This window comes from Trachemys scripta, chromosome 17 (assembly GCF_013100865.1).
Source record: "Trachemys scripta elegans isolate TJP31775 chromosome 17, CAS_Tse_1.0, whole genome shotgun sequence".
Classification (NCBI taxonomy): domain Eukaryota; kingdom Metazoa; phylum Chordata; order Testudines; family Emydidae; genus Trachemys; species Trachemys scripta.
In genome coordinates, this window is record NC_048314.1 from 16867386 (window position 1) to 16887352 (window position 19967).

Here is a 19967-nt window from a genome sequence, read left to right on the forward strand (position 1 = left end):
ACGCAAAGTAGTGCAAAACAATACATTTTTATTTGTTCACAGTTAAACACAAGCAACTGCCTTGACATTTTAGAACATTCTAATAAGGACAGCAAAACCTCCTTTTGGTTTAAAGTTCTCTTTAGCTTAGATTGTACCATTTTTCCTTGTATTTCATATTTATGGCATTTAATGTGGATTGTTTAACATGCTTACAAAGAGCGAGGCAGGGAACAGATTAACTTTTGACAAAGACAGCGTTTTTAGATTTAACTAAAAGCAGTCAGTTAAAAATATCTGTCTCCACTTCATTGATGGGATCCCTTTAAACAAAATGCAAGTTACTACATACAGTAGATCCATAATTTTAGAGATTTACAAGAACAATGGCAAAATTTGTTCCTCCATAATCTTTGTGGTCCATAGATAAACCGTCTAAAGTGGTTTCTGATTCCATACCAGTGCTAACATCTTTTTAAAAGAGAAAAGGCCACCTACTGATGAGCTCGGATTAGCTCCAGAGCATTTTTGCTAATAACAACAACAAAAGTCCCTCCACTAAAAGAAGTGAGTCACCATGTGGCAGGATAGTCTGTTAGGAATTGCCAAACTGAAGGGAGGGTCTATCTGATTCCCATAACAGAACTGTATCCAATAGCTGAGTTAGCCCTGTTAGGGGCAATGTGCAAACTGTTCACTTCTGGGTGAGTGGGATATGAAGCCGTTGAGTCTTCACTCATTTGCTATTGCAACTACCACCAAGTCTTAGAAAACCTACAGACGTGTCAACAAAACCAGTCAATGTCACTTGTAAGTGACACTATTTCCTATTCTGTGCAGGTTCAAGCTTTGAAAAAAACCACCAAAATTCACCTTTACTTTCAGAGTCAGGACTGGCTGACAGGCAGAAATGTATACAGACCATAGGTGTTATGGGAGAGGTGGAATGGAAGGGAAGGTATTGTCTGGTTGGGCAACAGGGAGGATGGGGGGCGGGAGGTTGGAAGGGGAGGAAATCACAGCAGCTCTGTTTGTCAGGTTAGCAGAATGCCAGCCTGCTTTGATCAGTTCTATCCCTACTTAGATTAGGTCAAGCTAGAAAAACAGAGTACAAGTGTAGTTGCCTTTCGGAAGATTCTTACCACCACCCCTGTAGACTGTTTAAGGAAAAAAAAGACGACATCTGTAAAAGTAGGAACAAAATGAACACTGGGGCAGCGTGGCTCTGAAGCTTTAAAAGGTCATATTACAGACTAAGTGATCCTGGACCCAGACATATCAGAGTCTCACATACATGAACGTCTCTCTCTTTCCTAATAATGGAGCTCTGTTCTGACAGGAAGGAAACCAGAGTTTGATGACCGACATAAATCCTGATCCCAAACTCCTTCAGCATGCAAGGCTCCCGATTGACTTCAATGGGAATAATAAAGATGGGAAGGCTGCAGGATTGGGTCCTGTATATCATTTTGAGCTACATACACTGGCCCAACAGCAAGCTCAATTGCTTGGGAGAGTGGAATGGAGGGGAAGGAGAGAGAGAGAGAGAAAACTAGGTAGCCACAAATTGAACTGCCATGACCTCTGTATCCAAGAGAGCAATAGCATTAGGGGGAGGACTTCCTTTGGGAGTTTATCCAATGATTCTTGATTCAAGCCTGGAATCTTATAAACTATTCCTGGGAAGAAGAATGTTTGAGATTCTTCAACCCAGCATGAGACTGTCTTGGTCAGCCTGGACAAAGATCACAATGAAAAGAAGAGTCCAGGCAGCACAACTGTCTCCCAGCTTAGAGAAACATTTGCAGAATCTTCTTCAAAATGCTCACTTGGAAGTTTTGGTGAACCCGTCACTTTACACAAAATCTCTACATACTGTCCTTGTCTGGATCTCCCTGCACTCAGTATTCAGTTCTCATCACCTCCACTCACACAACAATTTAAAGGTCAGACAAGTACCAGTTTGTCAAACAAACAATGAACATCCCCCTTACCCATCCAAGGGAAAAAAAAAAAATCAGAAGCAAGTATTTTAACGAGACCTCAGCAAATAGTTTGCAGTTCCTTGGGGAAGGACAATGTTTGTTCACATATAATTTTCCAGGAAATGTTAAGGACAAAAGAAACAATGATTATGAATTGGGGTGAATGCAACATCAGTTTGCAGATGTGTGTTGTTCTTTACCATTCAGTCACTTGACCATAGTCCAATCTACGAAGACCAGAGTTGGGGGAAAACAAACAGGCAAAATAAAGACCTTCAGATGAATGCACTAGAAACTCTGGTTTTGCTTTTTTCCAGAAGAACATAACCAAAAATCACCTGCAAGGGCAACACAATTAACTGTTCTAAATTGGAAGCTTGCTGAGAAATTTCAGCTAAATAAAGCACTAAGCATTCATAGGTAGATTCACAAAGGTTAATTTGGCCTCATATTGCACTCAAGTTCATAGGATGCAACCACTCATTGGGGAAGGGAGAAGGGAAAAAATACTTATAAATGCTAACAGTTGCCCCTTCAAATTAGTACACACTGCTAATGATGGGATTTGAGAGAGGAGGAGGAGAAGCAGAAGAAAGTTAGGTTGGGCATTACCATTCCAGACCCTAAATCCATTTTGCATTCATTCAGCAGTCATCTTATGTAAAAAGACATCACTCCTGTTTCCACTGCTCGAGCTAGCTGCTCAGACCAATGAAACATAAAAGCTTTTAGTTAAACTTGCATTTGCGCCTCCTGTTCTATGCCAAGAATATGAAAATAACACTGATTGACTATCTTCCTTTTTAACTGTGGTCATGATGAGTTTCATTGTAGTCCATGATATGAAGCTGTCCAACACTGCTTTCCTGGTTCATGGGCGAGGGGTTGGGGTTGTCGGGGCTTGAAGGAGCCTTTGCCTCCACCATGCTTGGATCTTTACATAGTTCACTCTTTAGAGTGTCAGAAAGACTGTTGATGGTCATACCCTCCTCATCACACTGGCTCTCGCTCTTGTTGCGGAATAATTCACGCACTTTCATTCCAAGAAAGCTCTTGGAGCTGGGGAGTGAGCCTACAGTTAGTGGGACGCTAGTGGAAGGCTCCAGCAACATGGATGCTTCCCAGTGACTGCTGAACTGACCCATCCTCTGGTTCTGGGATTTTTCTGGGGTGGACAGCTCACTGCTGCTGCCTTTACTGCTACTACTACCCCGGGTGCTCGGAGGTTTGGTCTCTCCATTTCTACCAATTGCTTCTTCACTGTATCCTGCCACAGAGTCTGCAAAACCTTCATTACTACAATCCAGCCTGGAATGAGAGACAGAAAGAGTCAAAATGATGGTAGCAATGGTACACCATGAAGAGATTAACTTGTTGGAGAAAAAGGCAGTTTACTTTGATTAGTTTCTATGTCTACCATTACAGATGTGCTAAAACATACCGTCACCAGTTTCTCCTTTCAATCAATCCTGCAGCAAAGCATAAACCATTGAATATACTGTAGCCAGAAAGATAACCAACATCACGGATTTAGTGGTGGATGTAGGTTCAAGACTGGCAGAGATCCAAAGGGTAGGATGTACCTGCATCCTCACTGCTTTAGGAAAGTTCCCACTTGGATTTGTAGATCTATCCTTTGCCTGCTGTTGCCTGAACAATACCTGCTCTTACTATATCAATTGTTTTTTGTAGCCATTCTGAAATTACTACAGAGCTAGGAGCAGGAAGCATTTAATGAGTAGGAAGGATTTATTTAAATCATATATATGTGGATGCTAATCAGCAGAACAGACAAATTCCTAAGAGGGCAAAGGTAACAGTTACCTTAATCGAGGTTAGTATTTCCTCCCCCAGTGGAGAATCCCTTTTTAAACTCGGATAGAAGTCTCAAGACTTCAATGAAAGCAATAAAATTGACAGCTTTTCTTTGACTTCCAGATAGCCAACTTCAATTCAAACGTACGACGTTTGCATAAAAGGGATGCCTCGGACATATCCTACTCAAGCCATTTATGCCCAACAAGTTTTGGCTGGTGATGATGGTAAATCCAGATAAGTTGTGAGAAACAATGCCTCATAACTGACCATGTTTCAGACCGGAAAAGATGGTCAATTCCTGAGACTTTTGTAGTCATAATGAAGGTTCAGCAATTTTCATGGTAAATGCAACAGTTTGGATTAGATCTCAACATCCAATTTTGGATATTAGCAAACCTAAAGGTCCTTATTTAACGCAACAGGAACAAAGTGCCAATGGAATAAACTATTTCCCTGGAGAACATCCCATTTAAATAGACTGTATTGTCTACATTGCCTACACTAGGTCCTACCAGTCAGTCAACTAATTGTTACAAAGGGTAGAGCTGCCCAATCAGACAAGCTAAACTAGATTCATTATGCAGCAATTAAAATAGTTAAGAAAATTCTGTTTTGTTGTAGATTAAAATGACAGGTCCTGGATGTGAGCTACTGGAGCTCAAATTCTTCAGAGAGGAAATAAAGAGGGTTTTACTAGAATGGTTTTCACCTGTTGCTGGTTTGCATAGTATTTTAGTTACTAAAGAGCTCCTTTACAGTTTATTCTCAACTCTGTTATTGACTCACTGGGTGACTTGGACAAGCCACTCATCTCAGTTTCACCACCTGCAAGAATGAGAAAAGCTGATGCTTCACAAAGGTGAGTAAAGTACTTTGGATACTTAAGGATGGCAGACACTGAATGCTAAACATTACTTCGGGAGGTTTACCTCAAGCAGCTTGCAAATAGCTCATCAAGTTTTGTAATATTGTCCTTACCTTTCTTCTGCTGCTTCAGCTGCTTCTGTTTTTTCATCGTCAAGTTTTTTCAATAGGCTATCCTTCTCCCATCGGCCGTACAGATCTAAAATCTCCAGCTCAAAGGCTTGTGTAATTCTTTTCTGGGCTTTGTATCTGCTCTCTACCGCTTGCAGCTGGTCTCTGAACATACAAAGAACACATTACTATTAATTTAAAATTTTTCAAAGTATAACCCATCTGCCAATACTTTTTTTTTAACTTTATTTATAACAAAATAACTTCTATTGGTGAAAGAGACGAGCTTTCTTCTGAGCTTACACATACTTCTTCAGGTCCTGAAGAAGAGCTCCATGTCAACTTGTCTCTTGCACCAACAGAAGTTGGTCCAATAAAAGATATTACCTCACCCACCTTGTTTCTCTAATATCCTGGGACCGACACAGCTACAACACGGCAAACAGCTTTATCTATAGTGTAAGTTAGTATTAGTTACTGAAGTGAAATCCCAACCTTGCTTGGATTTTGACATCCTCCAGATATTTCTTTTGCTCCAGTAACAGGTGATCTTTCTTAGAAAGCTGAGACTCCAGTTCAACTATCCGCTTCTGGGAGGCATCAAGCCTCTGGCTTTGCTGTTGAACACAGAATTTTGCTTTCTCCAGTTCTTTCCGAAAGGCAGCCTGCATCATTTCCACTTCCTGAAAAAGAGGGGTACTCTCCGTTACTGAGAAATACACCATTTAGTGTCACACAAGTAAAAGGCTAAACTTTGGTCAGATACAGTAAAACATCTACAACACTGGACCCATCCTATGCCCCTTTGCTTTGAAGAGTCTAAATCTGTTTTCTCAGGATTTCACTGGGGAAGAAAGGGTTACGGTTTTAAAGAGCGCTTTAATAGGGACAGGATTCCTAAATGCTTGTAGTATTTATACGTGTGCATACAGTTACAGATCGCATAATTTCTATGTAAGATGAAACAAAGCAAACGTCCAAAAAAAGAGATGCAGAACTGGAGAACTTGTAAATGTATCAGGGATACTAAATTACCATGAATATAGCTCCACATGACTGGAATTTATTAGCACATCAGTGTTCCTTACTTAAGCCCTTTCCAATAGGGGTAAGGCTTGTCAGTCTTGTATCAGATTAGAATGGATAATTTTCAATTTCTTTGAAATGTGGCCCTCAAAGTGCTAAAAAAGGCACTTTTTTTGGCTTTACAGTTCACTTTTACTGGTTGCTGTCTCTCATGTAAAAGCAGGTACACTGTCTTTAAGTGTCACTTGCCCTATTGGTACAAAAATGTTTTCCTGAGCAGGGTAATAAAATCATGTGGTCCTTAGAAGTTTTACAAAAAAAGGTGCATGAGATGTATGTGTGGTTGCAAGAGATAAGCACTCTTAGTGACAACTGTTGAAGTGACATGGCACTACTTCTGCATGGTGCAAGACCTACTGTATTAACACTAAGCGCCTTCCCATGCAATATCTCAAGCAGCAGATTCTCTTTTTATCTTCATATAGAAAATTATATGTGATATGGATTTCTGCTCCAGGGTGATACAAATGTAAGTTTCCAAGGTTACTGAACCTATTAAGGTTAGGCAATTTTCCAGGAAAAGCTAGTTTATGCCAGGGCGCTGGTAAATACCAGGTTAAAACCAGTTTAAACTGAGAAAAATAACTGCATCAGCGTCCAGTAAGTTCAGCAAGCACAGAACAAATCTTTTCAACCTTTGAATACACCCATTCAAAACTGAGGAATAAGTTCGGTCTATCCACTAAATCAAAGTTGGTCTTTTGCTGCATGGCCAAATGGACTGGTAACTTGCAACTCTGCATGCTTCTGATTGCTCAATGCTTCAAGCCTACAACTCTGCATTACTGTCATTTTCATAGAATGTTTTTGACTTTTATTTATATAATATTGAAAACTGAAATGAGTCATGACATGAATAACTTCCTTGAGAAAATACCAAACCAAAATGCAGTCATTCCAAAGTTCAGTATAATTACATATATTAATATTACACCCACTGCACTTTTACTTTTTATTTGTGCAACTCTAAATTAATCTATGTATTTACTGCATTATGTAACAACAATCTGAACGTATAACTAAACCTAAGTGTAATGTGGTGTGCATTAATTAAACAATTTTTAAAATAGAAAATGCCTTAAACTGTGATGAACTAGTTTTTCCTGGGGCAGTAAAAACCATTATTTTACCTAGTAAAAACTATGCCATCCAAGAAGCTATTTGAAGACAGACTGGATAGCCTGGCATGACTAACACAGTGCAGTATCATAGCCAATGAGGTTAATCTGAGGTGTGATTATTGCTAGTTGAAAACTATTCCTTCATTTGCTTTGAAATTGGATGCAAACATTTATGTCAGTTTGTTTGATGATTTATAAAGAGTTTCCTTCTTCACTGAAAAGCCACTACTGAACTTGATGATGATCCTAAGGCAAATCTTTCCAGAAAGGCCTTGCCTGTGACCCACATACTGTACCTTTGTCGTGTCTGCATGCTTGTGCTGCAGCTGTTCCAAGTACAGCTCATTGACCTCCCCAAGAACCAGAAGCTGCCTATTCAAGAACTCCATCTGCTGCTGGACTGATTCGCTGTTGGAAAGCTTTAAAAAAAAAAAAAAAAAAGCAGAGTCTGCAGTGAACAGTTTAATCTAAGTGTCACACCTGACCTACACTACATCTGGGGGTTATTTTTTTACTGAAAAGAACAAGAAAAATCAAACCATGATGCCTAAGGAAAGTAGCAGGCAATTATGACAATCCAGTGAATGGATGTTACTCAGAGTTGCTGCAGGTAAATTGTGGCATCCCATGAGACAAATGTAGCATTTAGTTAGCTTAACCACTCAGTTTGCTTCAAATAAGGTAACTGCTTCTCCATTTGTATGTGAAGTCCCTTTAGTTTCTGACAGGGGATCTTTAACATACAGTAAAATACAAGGAGCGCTTTAATCCAAGCACATTATGAATTACTCCTGGGGGAATTCTGTGCCACTGTGCATGCATACAATTTATGTCCCCCGCAGATTTCTTTACTTCCCCTCAGTAAAATGCCTTTCTGATGGGGAAGCATAGGGAAGCCACAAGAGCGGTCGTGAGACCCTCCCCAGCAGTATGTTTTGAGTGCCCAGGGTGGCCGGCAGAGAGGTAAATCACTGTGGGGCATGGGGCAGGACTGGGGAAGACCTGGCTGGTGGCTCCTACCTTGCGCCAGGCTCAGCTGCTATTCCCGGCTGGACTGGGGAGAATGGAACTTCCTTTTCCTCTGCATGGCATCCCAGGTCGGGTCAGACCCACCCCCAGATTTCTTCCCCAGTTGCAGGAAGCTCTGCAAACTCCTCCCCCCACCCACCACTTCCTACAACTATCTCTCCTCAGCTGCAGGGGAAGGAATCGCTGTACAGGGAGCTGCTCCCCCATCCGCCCAAACCCCGTGCATCCAGATCCCCCTCACACCCAGTCTCACCTGCTCATACTCAGAACCTGACTGCTGAGCCCCACTCTCCCTGAACCTGGACCACCCTGACAAGACACCTGCACCCAGATCCACACCCCACCAATGCCCAAGCAGCTGCACCTGGATCCCCACCCCACTGAGCCCACTCCCCCAGCATCTGGACCCACCCCCCACCCCCAACCACTTTCACCTGGACCACCCTGCAGAGTCCCATTACTGTTGCATCCAGAACCCACCTCCCAACAAGCCCCTGTGCACCCAGATCTCCCCTCCACCCAGATCTCCCACTGAGCCACCTGCACCCAGATTGCCCCACAGAGAACCCTCTCAACCCACACCTGGCTCTCCCCACATTAAGCCCCTCCACACTTGGGTCCTGCCTTCCTGAGCCAGTCTGCCCACACCTGGTGCACCTGGCATGGAGGGGCAGGGGCCTGGAGTGTTTCTGGGACAGGCCCAGTCCTTGCGCGGTGTCAGGATTGGGTGCAGCCTCACCGCTGAGTCCGTGTCCCGGAGGGTGCACAGTGATCTCCCACCTCTCTGCAGCCAGTGGCCTGTGCTCCCCAATGCCAAGCTGGAACCTCCACATTTATTTGACAAATAAAATTTGCAGAATTTTAAAATACTGTGTGCAGAGTTTTTATATTTCTGGCGCAGAATTTTTAATTTTTTGGGCACAGAATGTAATATTGGAGTAATATTGCTCAATCTGTGAAATTCCAAATGTGGGCCAGAGACCCAAAATGAGGAGCAAGATTTCAGAAGTATTAGGACCAAGCAAATTTAATTTCTTCAGCATAAAATTCTTCATATTCTGTGTTCTCACTCATTTAAAATCAATACCATGGAACTGAGTGTGGAATGAGGAGCAGCTTACCCAAAGTGATAACGGCCTTATGAGGAACAAAGAGAAATTTGAAAATGGGTACTAGCAAAAAAAGGACATAACAAAAGGGCCACAAAGGGAATCATACCTTCTGAGAAACTTGGCTGAGAAGCAACTCTGTGTGACACACCTTGTTGTTGGCTTTCTTTAATTCTAACCTCAAATCTGCAATCATATTCCTACAGTCCTTCAGCTTGGTCTGTTCAAATAGAGAGCAAGAGGCTTAAGGTTCTGAAACTGTACTACAAACCTAGCAAAATACACATTTGGCAGGATGGCCAGCATTCCTCCCACACAGCATAATCAGCTGTTACAGAGTAAACACTAAAAATGATCATCATCTACAGACTAGTTAAAGGCATGCAATTTGCCATTTCAAAGCAAAATAAAACAAACGCCACAAAGAATGGAATCAACTTAGATGAATTTTTAACTGCATGTTGTCTTATTTGGATTGAAGTGAGAGGTTTAATATACTTAAGAGCCATTTCATGCCAGATCATTAGGGGGGTTATTTTTAAAGCTACGTTATCTGTTCACTGTAGCTTTTCCATGCTATGTTTCATACCTGCAATTCCTGGCTCTGGTTGTAGAATTCTTCCCTGTCATGTTGCAGCTGTCGGATCTGGCTGTGAAGCTGAGCCACTATATTATCATGCTCTTCCTGAAATTGGTGGTATCTGGCCTGCTCTTTCTGCAGACTAAGCTTCAAGGAGTGGATATCTTTCTCCTGTAGTTTCAGCTGATCTTTCTGTCCGGAACCATATACCAAAAGTCAGATGACCAAATCTGCTATTTCAGCTAGTACATCAGAGACCACTACCCCAAGTCAACCACCAAATAAAGGATCAAAAACAAAACCCACTAATAGTACAGTCTTCAAACTTGGCTATGTTACAGCACTTTAGTATGTTCCTCATATAAAAAGTTTTTTTTTTGTTTTTTTAAAGAAAGGTGCCAGGCTGAACATACTGGAAACTGAAATTACATCCACAAAATATGGTCAGCAGTTATGTATGTTCCTCCACATCACCCTGTGCTCCAGTGGTGACCTAAAGGGACAGCCTCAGGGAAGAGAGGGTAGTTCCATTTCCAATAATTACTTAGTTCTTAGCCTCTTTGCTGTGACTGCAACAAAGATCCCAATTTACATGACAGCTTTTATAATGTGGACATAAGAATTCAAACAAGATTAAAGTTATTTCACATGGACTCCACACCACTAAGTTTTCATCACTAATCAGGGCCAATTCAGAGACTCGGAAAGAGAGAACACACTTGAAATACTTAGCTTTCCGCCAGCATTCCTCCTCCTCAAATGGAAAGCATGTACCTCTTCAGGAAACTTAACAAGGTTACTAGCCTAATGTTAAGACTGCCCAAATGTTAAGCAAGCACAACATTAACTGTTAAATCACAACATCTTTCTAAGCTAAGTTTGGCAGTTATTTAAGCCAGTTGGCTTCTTCATGTATGTGTTCAGTTCAATGCCCTTTACAGTAAATTTCCAGTTTCAACTAATCACAATGCATCAAAATTATCCGCAATCCATTCCACAAAAATTGGAGTGTTTGAAGGTTACTTTAAAAACAACAACAAAAAAACTTCAATAATAAATACTTTAAAAGATTTTAAAGTTCTATGATACTATAGTAGATGTTGTCTGGGGGTATTCATAGATTTGATAGTGATGTATTGGTAGCACTTCTTGGCATGCACAGCTCTTAAATCCTTGCTCACCATGGCAGCATTATGTTCCTCCAGTGCTGTTGCTTTGATCACTTTCCGCAGGAGTCGCCGGTTCCGAAGGGCATGTTGTTGCCTTTTGAAGCGCTCATACAATAACTGGTTGTGTAGCAAAAGCAGCTGGTTACGCAGGGTGTGAATCTCATCTGAAGGGGGAGAACCTAGACAGAGTTAAATGACAGAGCAAAGGTTACTGCTAAATATATTTGATTCTATTACATACATTCACATTTACATCCTCATTCTGGCCCCCTCTACTTTTCCAGGGTTATTTTTTAACTGCAAAACTGAATGGAAAAAATTAGGAATTTAAATAAAAGGTATCAATAGTTAGCACAAAACTTTACATGTTCAAAGCTTTATACAGTCTTGAATCCTCATCATACCCACAGTTCATAGGTACCAATTTAGTATTTACATTTTACAAATGGGGTAAAGTTTTCTAGAATGCTTAGATGGCTTAGCCCTGGTCTATGGGGGCGGGGGGGGGGGGGGGGGGGAGAAAGGGATTGATCTAAGTTACGCAACTTCAGTTACGTGAATAAGATCGTACTTAGATCGACTTACCGTGGTGTCTTCATCGCGGTGAGTCGACTGCTGCCGCTCCCCCATCGATTCTGCCTGCACCTCTCGCGGTGGAGGAGTACAGGAGTTGACAGGAGAGCGCTCGGGGGTCCATTTATCATGTCTAGACTAGACATGATAAATCGACCCCCGCTGGATCGATAGCGTAGACATACCCTTAGATACTTTAGAAAATGTGACCGAGATTATGTCTACACTACAAAGTAAAAAAAAAAACAACCACTCACGGCACCAGGTCTCAGAGCCTGGGTCAACTGACTTGGGCTTGCAGGACTCAGGCTGCCGGACTAAAAATTGCAGTGTAGACCCACTCAGGCTGGAGCCTAGGCTCCAAGACCCTCCCCCCTTGCCAGATTTCAGAGCCCAGGCTCTAGCCTGAGGGGGAAATGTCTATACTGCTATTTTTAACCCTGCAACCCAAGCCAACTGATCTGGGTTCTGAGACTGGGCTCCACGTTTTTTTCTTTGCAGTGTAGACCTAGCCTAAGCTACCTAAGTGCCACTGACTTCCAGTGCTACCTAAGACACTTTTGAAAGTTTTACCCACAGAATTTGAAAGAACTAGTTTCCACAAAGTTACACAGCAAATCAGTGACAGAACCAGCATTAAAATTAGAATTTAGGACCTTCCAATTTCTAAGCCTGTGGCTCATTCCTCCAACCTACACAGCCTTCATAATTATGAAAAAAAATACAACAACCCATTTGAAGCCTGAAACTGAAGTCTGTTTCACTAGCAACATTTTCTCCTACATTACATGTTTTTGTCACGAGCAACCTGCTCATGAGTGCTGTCTTGTGGCTTACATGATTATTTTTGGGAAAGAGTAATGAGAAATTGTAGGACATGGCTTTTACTGCATCAGCTAAAAGTGATAAGTTTGGGATTAGCCTCAAGCCATTTAAAAATGTCAATTTTAAATATTCAGGAGAGGATGTCTTCCAAAGCGCCATTGGAAAGATTTTAGACAGACCAATTTCACACTCCTTTGTTATTTCACCATCCTACCTTAGTAAGACAGATTTATCTAAAAGCATTCCTAAGCACAGACAACATTTAAAAGTTTTCTAACAGTGTACAGGGTAGGTTTTTGATTGACAAAACTGTGCTTAAGTCAGTTATGACTTAAGTGGAGCTTCCAGATGCTTCAGGTGAAGAAAGAGAAGGGACATATTTGAATAAAGGGAACCAGACCAATGTGTCCAAAAATGACTTCTGTCCTAATACCCCTCTGCCTCCTAGTTATATGGATTTTTAAACTGGCTAATTTTTTTAAATCTCCACAGAGGCGTAAAGATCACCAACACGGAAGTTAAAAGGAAGCCTAAGATGACAAAACTGTGAGATATATGTTAAATGGTGAGGAAAGATTTCAGTTTTAGGCTCTCTGAGTTATGATCAGTTGGGGGTGGAGAGGGGGGAATATTTAAATAGTTCTTTAAACCAGGTGGAATTCAGCTTTAAAACTGAAGGGTCATTCACCTCAGGAGTATTCGTTTCTACATAGGTGGCCATAAAAACAAAACCATAAAAGAGAATCAGTGTCCCTTTGAAGAAGGCCAGTACATGCAACTGTAGATTTGATAATGGGCATGAGTACCACTGCAATTTAGTGGGGGGAAAAGCACATAGTAATATTCTTGGTTCTGTAGGAAAGGTAATTATCACTTTCCAAAGAAAAAGAAACTTGTAATGTTGAAACAGAAAGGTGCATCATCTCCTGAACAGATAAACTACATCTTAATGACGGTCACCATCCAACTTCAGCGTGTGAAAAGAAAGAAGCCAAATATGCAGTTCATTATTTAAGTAAACCAAGTAGAAGAAGATACAAAGAAATGCATTTTTTACTGATTATGGACTACATTTATGGACCTAAACCAAGAAAAACTTGTTTACCTCCAAAGTGAGTCCAGTCAGCAGATTTGCTTGGCAGAGGCAATCTAGAAATAAAAACACAGTATTAACAGTTTACACATTGTAAGTGAACACTTTACAAGACAGACTGAAATACAGTCCCTGTCCCTAAGGCTTTGTAATCTAACAAATGAAACATCATACTAGAGAATAATTCAGGTGAGAGGGTGTAAAGATCACTACAAAAAGTGGGCTTTAAGGAGGAATTTGAAAGACAGCAAGGGTGCTTGGTAGACAGAACGGGAGAAACTGTCCCAAGTGTAAAAAGCAGCTTGAGAAAGGGGAGAAGCAGGAAGTAGGATAAGGAGATGAAGGGAGTGCATAATAGGAAATAAAAACAGACATGGATGTATCCATATACGACTCTCCCTTCTTACACCTTGGCCCAAACAAGTTTTTCCAGTTCCTGACTTTCATACTGGAGGAAGGAATTGCTATGCTTCTCTTGGCCACTAGACTTCGCCCCGTTACTGGACACCTAACTCTGCCCTCATGAACAACTTTATCTAAGGGCACATCTACACTACAGACTTTAAATTGACACATGTCCACACTACCCTCCTTCTGTCAGTGGTGCACATCCTCCTCTGGAGTGCTTCCACTGACTGAAGGTAGTGTGTGGGAGACAGGCGCGGGGGCTGAGAGCCAAGGCTCTCAGCTCCATGCAGCTCCCCACCAGGAGCAGGGGGACCAGCCACCCTCTAGGATTCTTAACTCTCAGCTGCGAGTGGGGGCAGCTGCTCGGGCTTCTCAGCTCCCTAAGTCGGGAGCCAGGCATGGGCAGCCTGGCTTCCTTATCAATTTCAGGGCTCCAACATGGAGCCCTGAAATTGACAAGACAGCCAATAACAGTGTCTACACAGACACTGTGTTGCCCTAACTACACGGACAAAACACCTCCACGAGAGGCGTAGGGTGAGTTATGTCGGTGTCGACGGGCACTTTTATATCGGCGGGACAAGGCTGTAGTGTGTACACTGATATAATTAGGTCGACGTAAGCTGACTTATCTCGACCTAACTGTGTCTCAGACAAGTATCCAAGCCACATTAGAGACAGGCAGCCAATGGCCCCCACTTCCTCACCATCAGGTTTAACAACAGAGCTGAGCTCCATCAGCAAAGGCAGCAAAAGTCCTTAGGTTACTCACAGACTCAGACTTTAAAAGTCAGAAGGAACCATTGTGATCATCTAGTCTGACCTCCTGAAATAGACCCAGAACCTCTGGCTGAGTTACTGAAGTCCTCAAATCATGGTTTTATGTTACAGAGAATTTACCATTTAAACGAGTTTAAAACCTGCAAGTGCCTTATGCCTCATGCTGCAGGGGAAGGAGAAAACCCCCAGGGTCTCTGCCAATCTGACCCAGGGAGAAATACCTCCCAACCCCATATATGGCGATCAGTTAGACCCTGAGCATGTGGGCAAGACCCGCCAGGCAGATATCTGGGAAAGAATTCTCTGTAGTAACTCAGAGCTCTCCGCATCTAGTGTCCCATCTCCACCAGTTGGGCTTTTTTTTTTGGCTACTGTCAGTAGCCAATGGGCCACATGCCATTGTAGGCAATCTCCTCATATCATCCCCTTCATAAACTTTATCAAGCTCAGTCTTGAAGCCAGGTAGGTTTTTTGCCCAGCAGCATTCCAGAACTTGACTCCTCTGATGATTAGAAACCTTTGCCTAATTTTGAGCCGAAACTTGTTGATAGCCAGGTTATAGCCATTTGTTCTTGTGTCCACATTGGTGCTTAACTTAAATAACTCCTCTCCTTTCCTGATATTTATTATTCTGATGTATTTATAGAGAGCAATCATATCTCCCCTCAGCCTTCTTTTGGTTAGGCTAAACAAGCCAAGCTCTTTGAGTCTCCTTTTATAAGGTAGGTTTTCCATTCCTCAGATCATCCTAGTAACCTCTCTCTGCACCTGTTCCAATTTGAATTCATCTTTCTTAAACATGGGACACTAGAATTGCACACAGTATTCCAAATGAGATCTGACCAGTGCCTGGTATAATGGTACTAACACTTCCCTGTCTCCACTGGAAATACCTCGCCCTATGCATCCTAGGACTGCATTAGCCTTTTTTAAAACTGTATCACACTGACAGCTCATAGTCATCCTGTGATCAATACACCCAGGTCTCTCTCTTCCTCTGTCACTTTGAACTGATAAGTCCCCAGCTTATAGCAAAAATTCTTGTTGTTGGTCCCTAAATGCATTACTTTGCATTTTGCTCTATTAAATTTCATCCAATTTCTATTACTCCAGTTTACAAAATTATCCAGATCTTCTTGTACGATATTTTGGGTCCTCCTCAGTATTGGCAATACCTCCCAACTTTGTATCATCCACAAATTTTATTAGCGCACACTCACTTTTTGTACCAAAGACAGCAATAAAAATGTTTAATAAAATTGATTCCAAGACCAATCCTAACAGTTCACCTTCCAGTATGACCCGCTGTAGTCACCCTTTTAACCAATTCTTTATCCACCTTTCAATTCTCATATTAACCCCCATCTGCTCCAATTTGGCTAATAATTTCCCATGTGGAACTGTATCAAATGCCCTACAGAAATCCAGGTAGATTAGATCTACTGCATTTCCTTTGTCTAAAAGTTCAGTTATCTTCTCAAAGGAGGAGATAAGGTTAGTTTGGCATGATCTACCTTTTGTATAATCATATTGTATTTTATCCCAATTGCCGTTCACCTCTATGTCCTTAATTACTTTCTCTTTCAAAATTTGTTCCAAGACCTTGCATACAATTGAGGTCAAACTAACAGGCCTGTAGTTTCCTGGATCACTTTTTTTCCTTTATTAAAAATAGGAACTATATTAGCAATTCTCCAGTCATAGAGTATGACCCCCGAGTTTACAAATTCATTAAAAATCCTTGTTATTGAGCTTGTAATTTCATGTATCAGTTCCTTTAATATTCTAGGATAGATTATCTGGGCCGCCTGATTTAGTCCCATTAAACTGTTTGAGTTTGACTTCCACCTCAGATGTAGTAAATTCTACCTTCATAAAGACATTTTACTTATGCAGCTAAATGTTAAGCTACCATTCTGGCTAGAAAGTTCACTTTCAAGAACTCATGCATGTCCAACTAGGAACCCCTGAAGAGATGACTTAACATGAAGCAATTATGCACTTTCAATATAAGGACTACAGAGCCATGTCTGCAGAGCTTCTTGGTTTCCAAGCAAAGCAGCCTTTCAGGCACTGCTACTGATATATGGACTGACAAGGAAAGTGGTAACGAAGTGTTTGCAGAGCAAGGTCTGCAGACACTTACTTGTTGAGCTCCTTGGTATGTGCATCTGCTCCTTGCTGTATCAGTCTATCCAGTACTTCCATTGGAGAGGTGGAAGATGTGCAGTCTTCATCCTGGTTTCCCTTGACTTTCTTTAGCAGCTCCTCAGTCTTCTTGCTAACAAAGAGGTAGGCAGTCTTTGGTAATGCAACCTCAAAAAGGTGCTCATATGAGGGAGGCTGCCCGCTCCCAAACCCCATTCTTCTCTGTTCTGGTACTTTGCAAGGGCTGGGAGTGAGGATACTGGTCTCCATAGAGGATTGGCCTACCCTGTTACCAGCAGAGCTTTCATCAGAGGCTACACAGGGCCTGTCAATGGGAGTAAATGCTTGTTTAGGTGTGTCTCGTGCACCCTCAGGCCCAGATTTGTCCAGAGACGAGGCTAACGGTTCAGAGCTCAGACTGTGTCCTTGAACACTGGAGGCTACTGAATGGGGCTTCCTTTGAGAGGCTGGTAAACTCTCACTTGTGCGGTAAAAAGGAGAGTCAAATCCTCCTCTAGGCACCACGGGCTCAGCATCTGCTGTAGTGATCTCAGAGATCTCTTTTGATATTGCATCTAAGAAAAAAAGAAAAGGCAGTTAGTAGGCAAATAAGCTTTAAAAAAATAAGTTTGGTGCTGTGTTAAGACAATCCACCTTTTACCCCCTATACAACACCCCCCCAAAACCAACTCCTGTGAACATTTAGACATCCGTTTACCTGCTACACACTCAGGCTTGCTCTTTGTAACCTGGGATACAAATCCTATAAACTTTCTTAATGTAAAATTAGAACAGGGTACAATTTCAAAACTGAGGGATGCAAATTAACTCATTGCTTTATGACAGAGAGATGAATTTTTCAAAGTGTAATTTGAGTTCTTAAAACTTTGGGAAGATTTTTCAAATTGAAATGGACCAGACAAAGTATTTGGGAATATGCACAATAGTATGTAAATTATTTACCACTATTAAGATAATACAAATAAGAGTAGATTTTATTAAATTGGAAAAGCTAGCTTGTGGGTAAAGCTAGAAATAAAGCAAATAAAATAAACCTGCCTTTCTATACCGGGTGGATAAAAACACCAATTAAATACATTTAAAAATTGGTTTATTTAAATCAGATGTTTTTTTAAATTTAAATACTTAAAATTAAATTTCAAATTGATAACTTATTTTAAGGCCTAAAAACTTATTACAAATTACAATCACTTTAATCAACTACAAAAAATATTCAGCAGTTCATATTTGCTGCTAAGTTTTAGGTAGAAGTCAAACCCCTGAATAATAGTGAAAGTCACTGGATAAACACTTGGAACCAGAGTTTGTGAAAGTGCTAAACCAGTTTTTGACAGCAGTAGCCTCTTTTGCAGGAGCAGAGAGAATCTTTTCTTCATTTCAGTTTTTCAGCTTCCAATCAGTTTCTTAACACTGAAATGAACTAGTTGAATAAAGCAGGAAAGCTTGTTTTCCTCTTCCAATCTATGAATAAAAACTAGGTATGAAAAAACGAGATCTATTAATTCTAAAATCTTGAAAGACATTCTGACCAGAAATCATCAGTTCAATTCATTAACCACAGATAATACTTCATTTAATAAAACTGTTAGTTTTAAATGCAAAGCATGTTTTGATAAGGTTTTTTTAAATGTATGCAGCACATTTAAGGTAGTTTTATTGAATAAAAAAATTAAATGTTATTTTTGTGCATTTTAACTGAATTTGAATTTCTATCCAAATAGTGCTTTACACAAATCACAAATAAAAAATCAATTCAGTAAATAAAAAAATGCATCATTCACCATTTTTTAACAATAAAAAATGTGAAAAATTCAGAAACCAAATAAAGGTAAGTTAAGCTATATAGTTACTTAAATATAGATATATAGATATAGTGTATCCTCCTGGTTATCAAAAAGAAGCACCAAAATCCATGTAAAAAGACTATATTTAGTTACAAATCAACATGTTTTAATGGTTGCCAACCAATGAGAATCAACCTTTCATTAGGAAAGTAATTAAAAAGTATAAAGATGAATTATATATATCCAGCAAGCAGGAAACCTTATTTAAGTCATGATCAAAACTGGTGATTTAAATCAATTTGCTTTGTTTCTAGCATTTTTTTTTTAATTTGAGTCTTTGTCAATTAAAGTTTCAAAGAAGATCGATAAATTTGTAAATATATTGTTCAGTTTATCCGTAGAAAAAAAGCCTCTGAATTAAAAAGTCATATACATCTGTAGAAAAAGGGAGACTGACTATACTAAACATGGATAAAGTGCTACATCGTCCCTTAAAGCGCTAATATGAAGAAAATATTGAAAGACACCCTATTAACACAATGCTTGTTAAGACAATACTATGAAACTGACCACTGTCTTACTCAAAATAGGGTTTTAAGTGATACATAAACCTTGCAATAGTCCTCTGCATAAGGGTGAATTTTCCGCATAGCAAGTAGGGGTCTGTTTTTATACAAAAAGCAAATATTTGCTTATCCTCCTATAAGTTTGTTTTTAGAAATTTTAGCAGAAAGAAGTCCTTTTCTTCCTTTTCTGCTAACTACTTCCTAATAAAGAATCTGGATTTTTACTTGTGGGGAAAGAAGGCTGTTGTGAATACTGGAAATAAGGAGGACAGACTTTAGGATGGAATAATTTTTCAAAGGAATAGTTAGGGGTATGGCAACAATTTTTTTTTTTTTTTTTGGAAATAATGGCTATCCCTGTTTATGGATCTAGAAAATACAGATATTATGCTGTTTTACAGAATATCAGAAAACTAACAGAACAGGGATGGAAAAAATGCAAGTTAACCTGTAGATATTAAAAACTATATAAATTTTTGGAATAAAATCTTACAGTATCTCTTTTCACTCTCCTTTAAGTGCCTGATCTCAAATCCATTGAAGTCAGTGGAGTCACTCCATTGACTTCAACAGACTTTGGCTCAGGCCCCAAATAAAGTCACTAGAAGAAAATCTAGAATAGTGCCATCTAGCCTGGCATGCTAATTAAGGAACATTATAAAGTTTTATTTCAAAATTATCTTGATCAGAAAATTTTATAAAGGGACTATGTAATCATCATGTATTTCAGGGGTGGGTGCGCAGAAGTAATTCACTCTTTCCAAATGTAAATGGTAACGTCCTAAAATTAAGATAGTTTGATCCCTGATATTAAAATAAATACATTTTCCACTTGGCTGTAAATGGTAATTTTTTTTTTAAACCAATGCAGAAAAGAGTCAACTAGGGACTTATTGGTTGTCTCAAAGTCAGAAATTC

The 19967-nt window shown here is 40.3% G+C and overlaps 1 protein-coding gene and 1 pseudogene across 6 annotated transcripts in view; one reads left to right on the forward strand and one right to left on the reverse strand.

The window, feature by feature from the left end:
• Nucleotides 1-8: 8 nt before the first annotated feature.
• The window catches only part of TSC1 (TSC complex subunit 1), a 54793-nt gene continuing 34834 nt past the window's right edge, over nucleotides 9-19967 (reverse strand). For all 6 annotated transcript variants that reach the window (XM_034752038.1, XM_034752040.1, XM_034752034.1 and 3 more), the window contains 9 exons: nucleotides 16677-17253; nucleotides 13355-13398; nucleotides 10864-11030; nucleotides 9692-9874; nucleotides 9212-9322; nucleotides 7261-7383; nucleotides 5253-5440; nucleotides 4761-4922; nucleotides 9-3272 (listed from right to left, as the gene is read on the reverse strand). In XM_034752038.1, coding sequence (XP_034607929.1) covers nucleotides 2768-3272; nucleotides 4761-4922; nucleotides 5253-5440; nucleotides 7261-7383; nucleotides 9212-9322; nucleotides 9692-9874; nucleotides 10864-11030; nucleotides 13355-13398; nucleotides 16677-17253 — 2060 coding nt within the window. In that variant the 3' untranslated portion in view covers nucleotides 9-2767. The remainder of the gene's footprint in view (nucleotides 3273-4760; nucleotides 4923-5252; nucleotides 5441-7260; nucleotides 7384-9211; nucleotides 9323-9691; nucleotides 9875-10863; nucleotides 11031-13354; nucleotides 13399-16676; nucleotides 17254-19967) is intronic.
• On the forward strand, nucleotides 7031-7163 carry LOC117867290 (annotated as a pseudogene).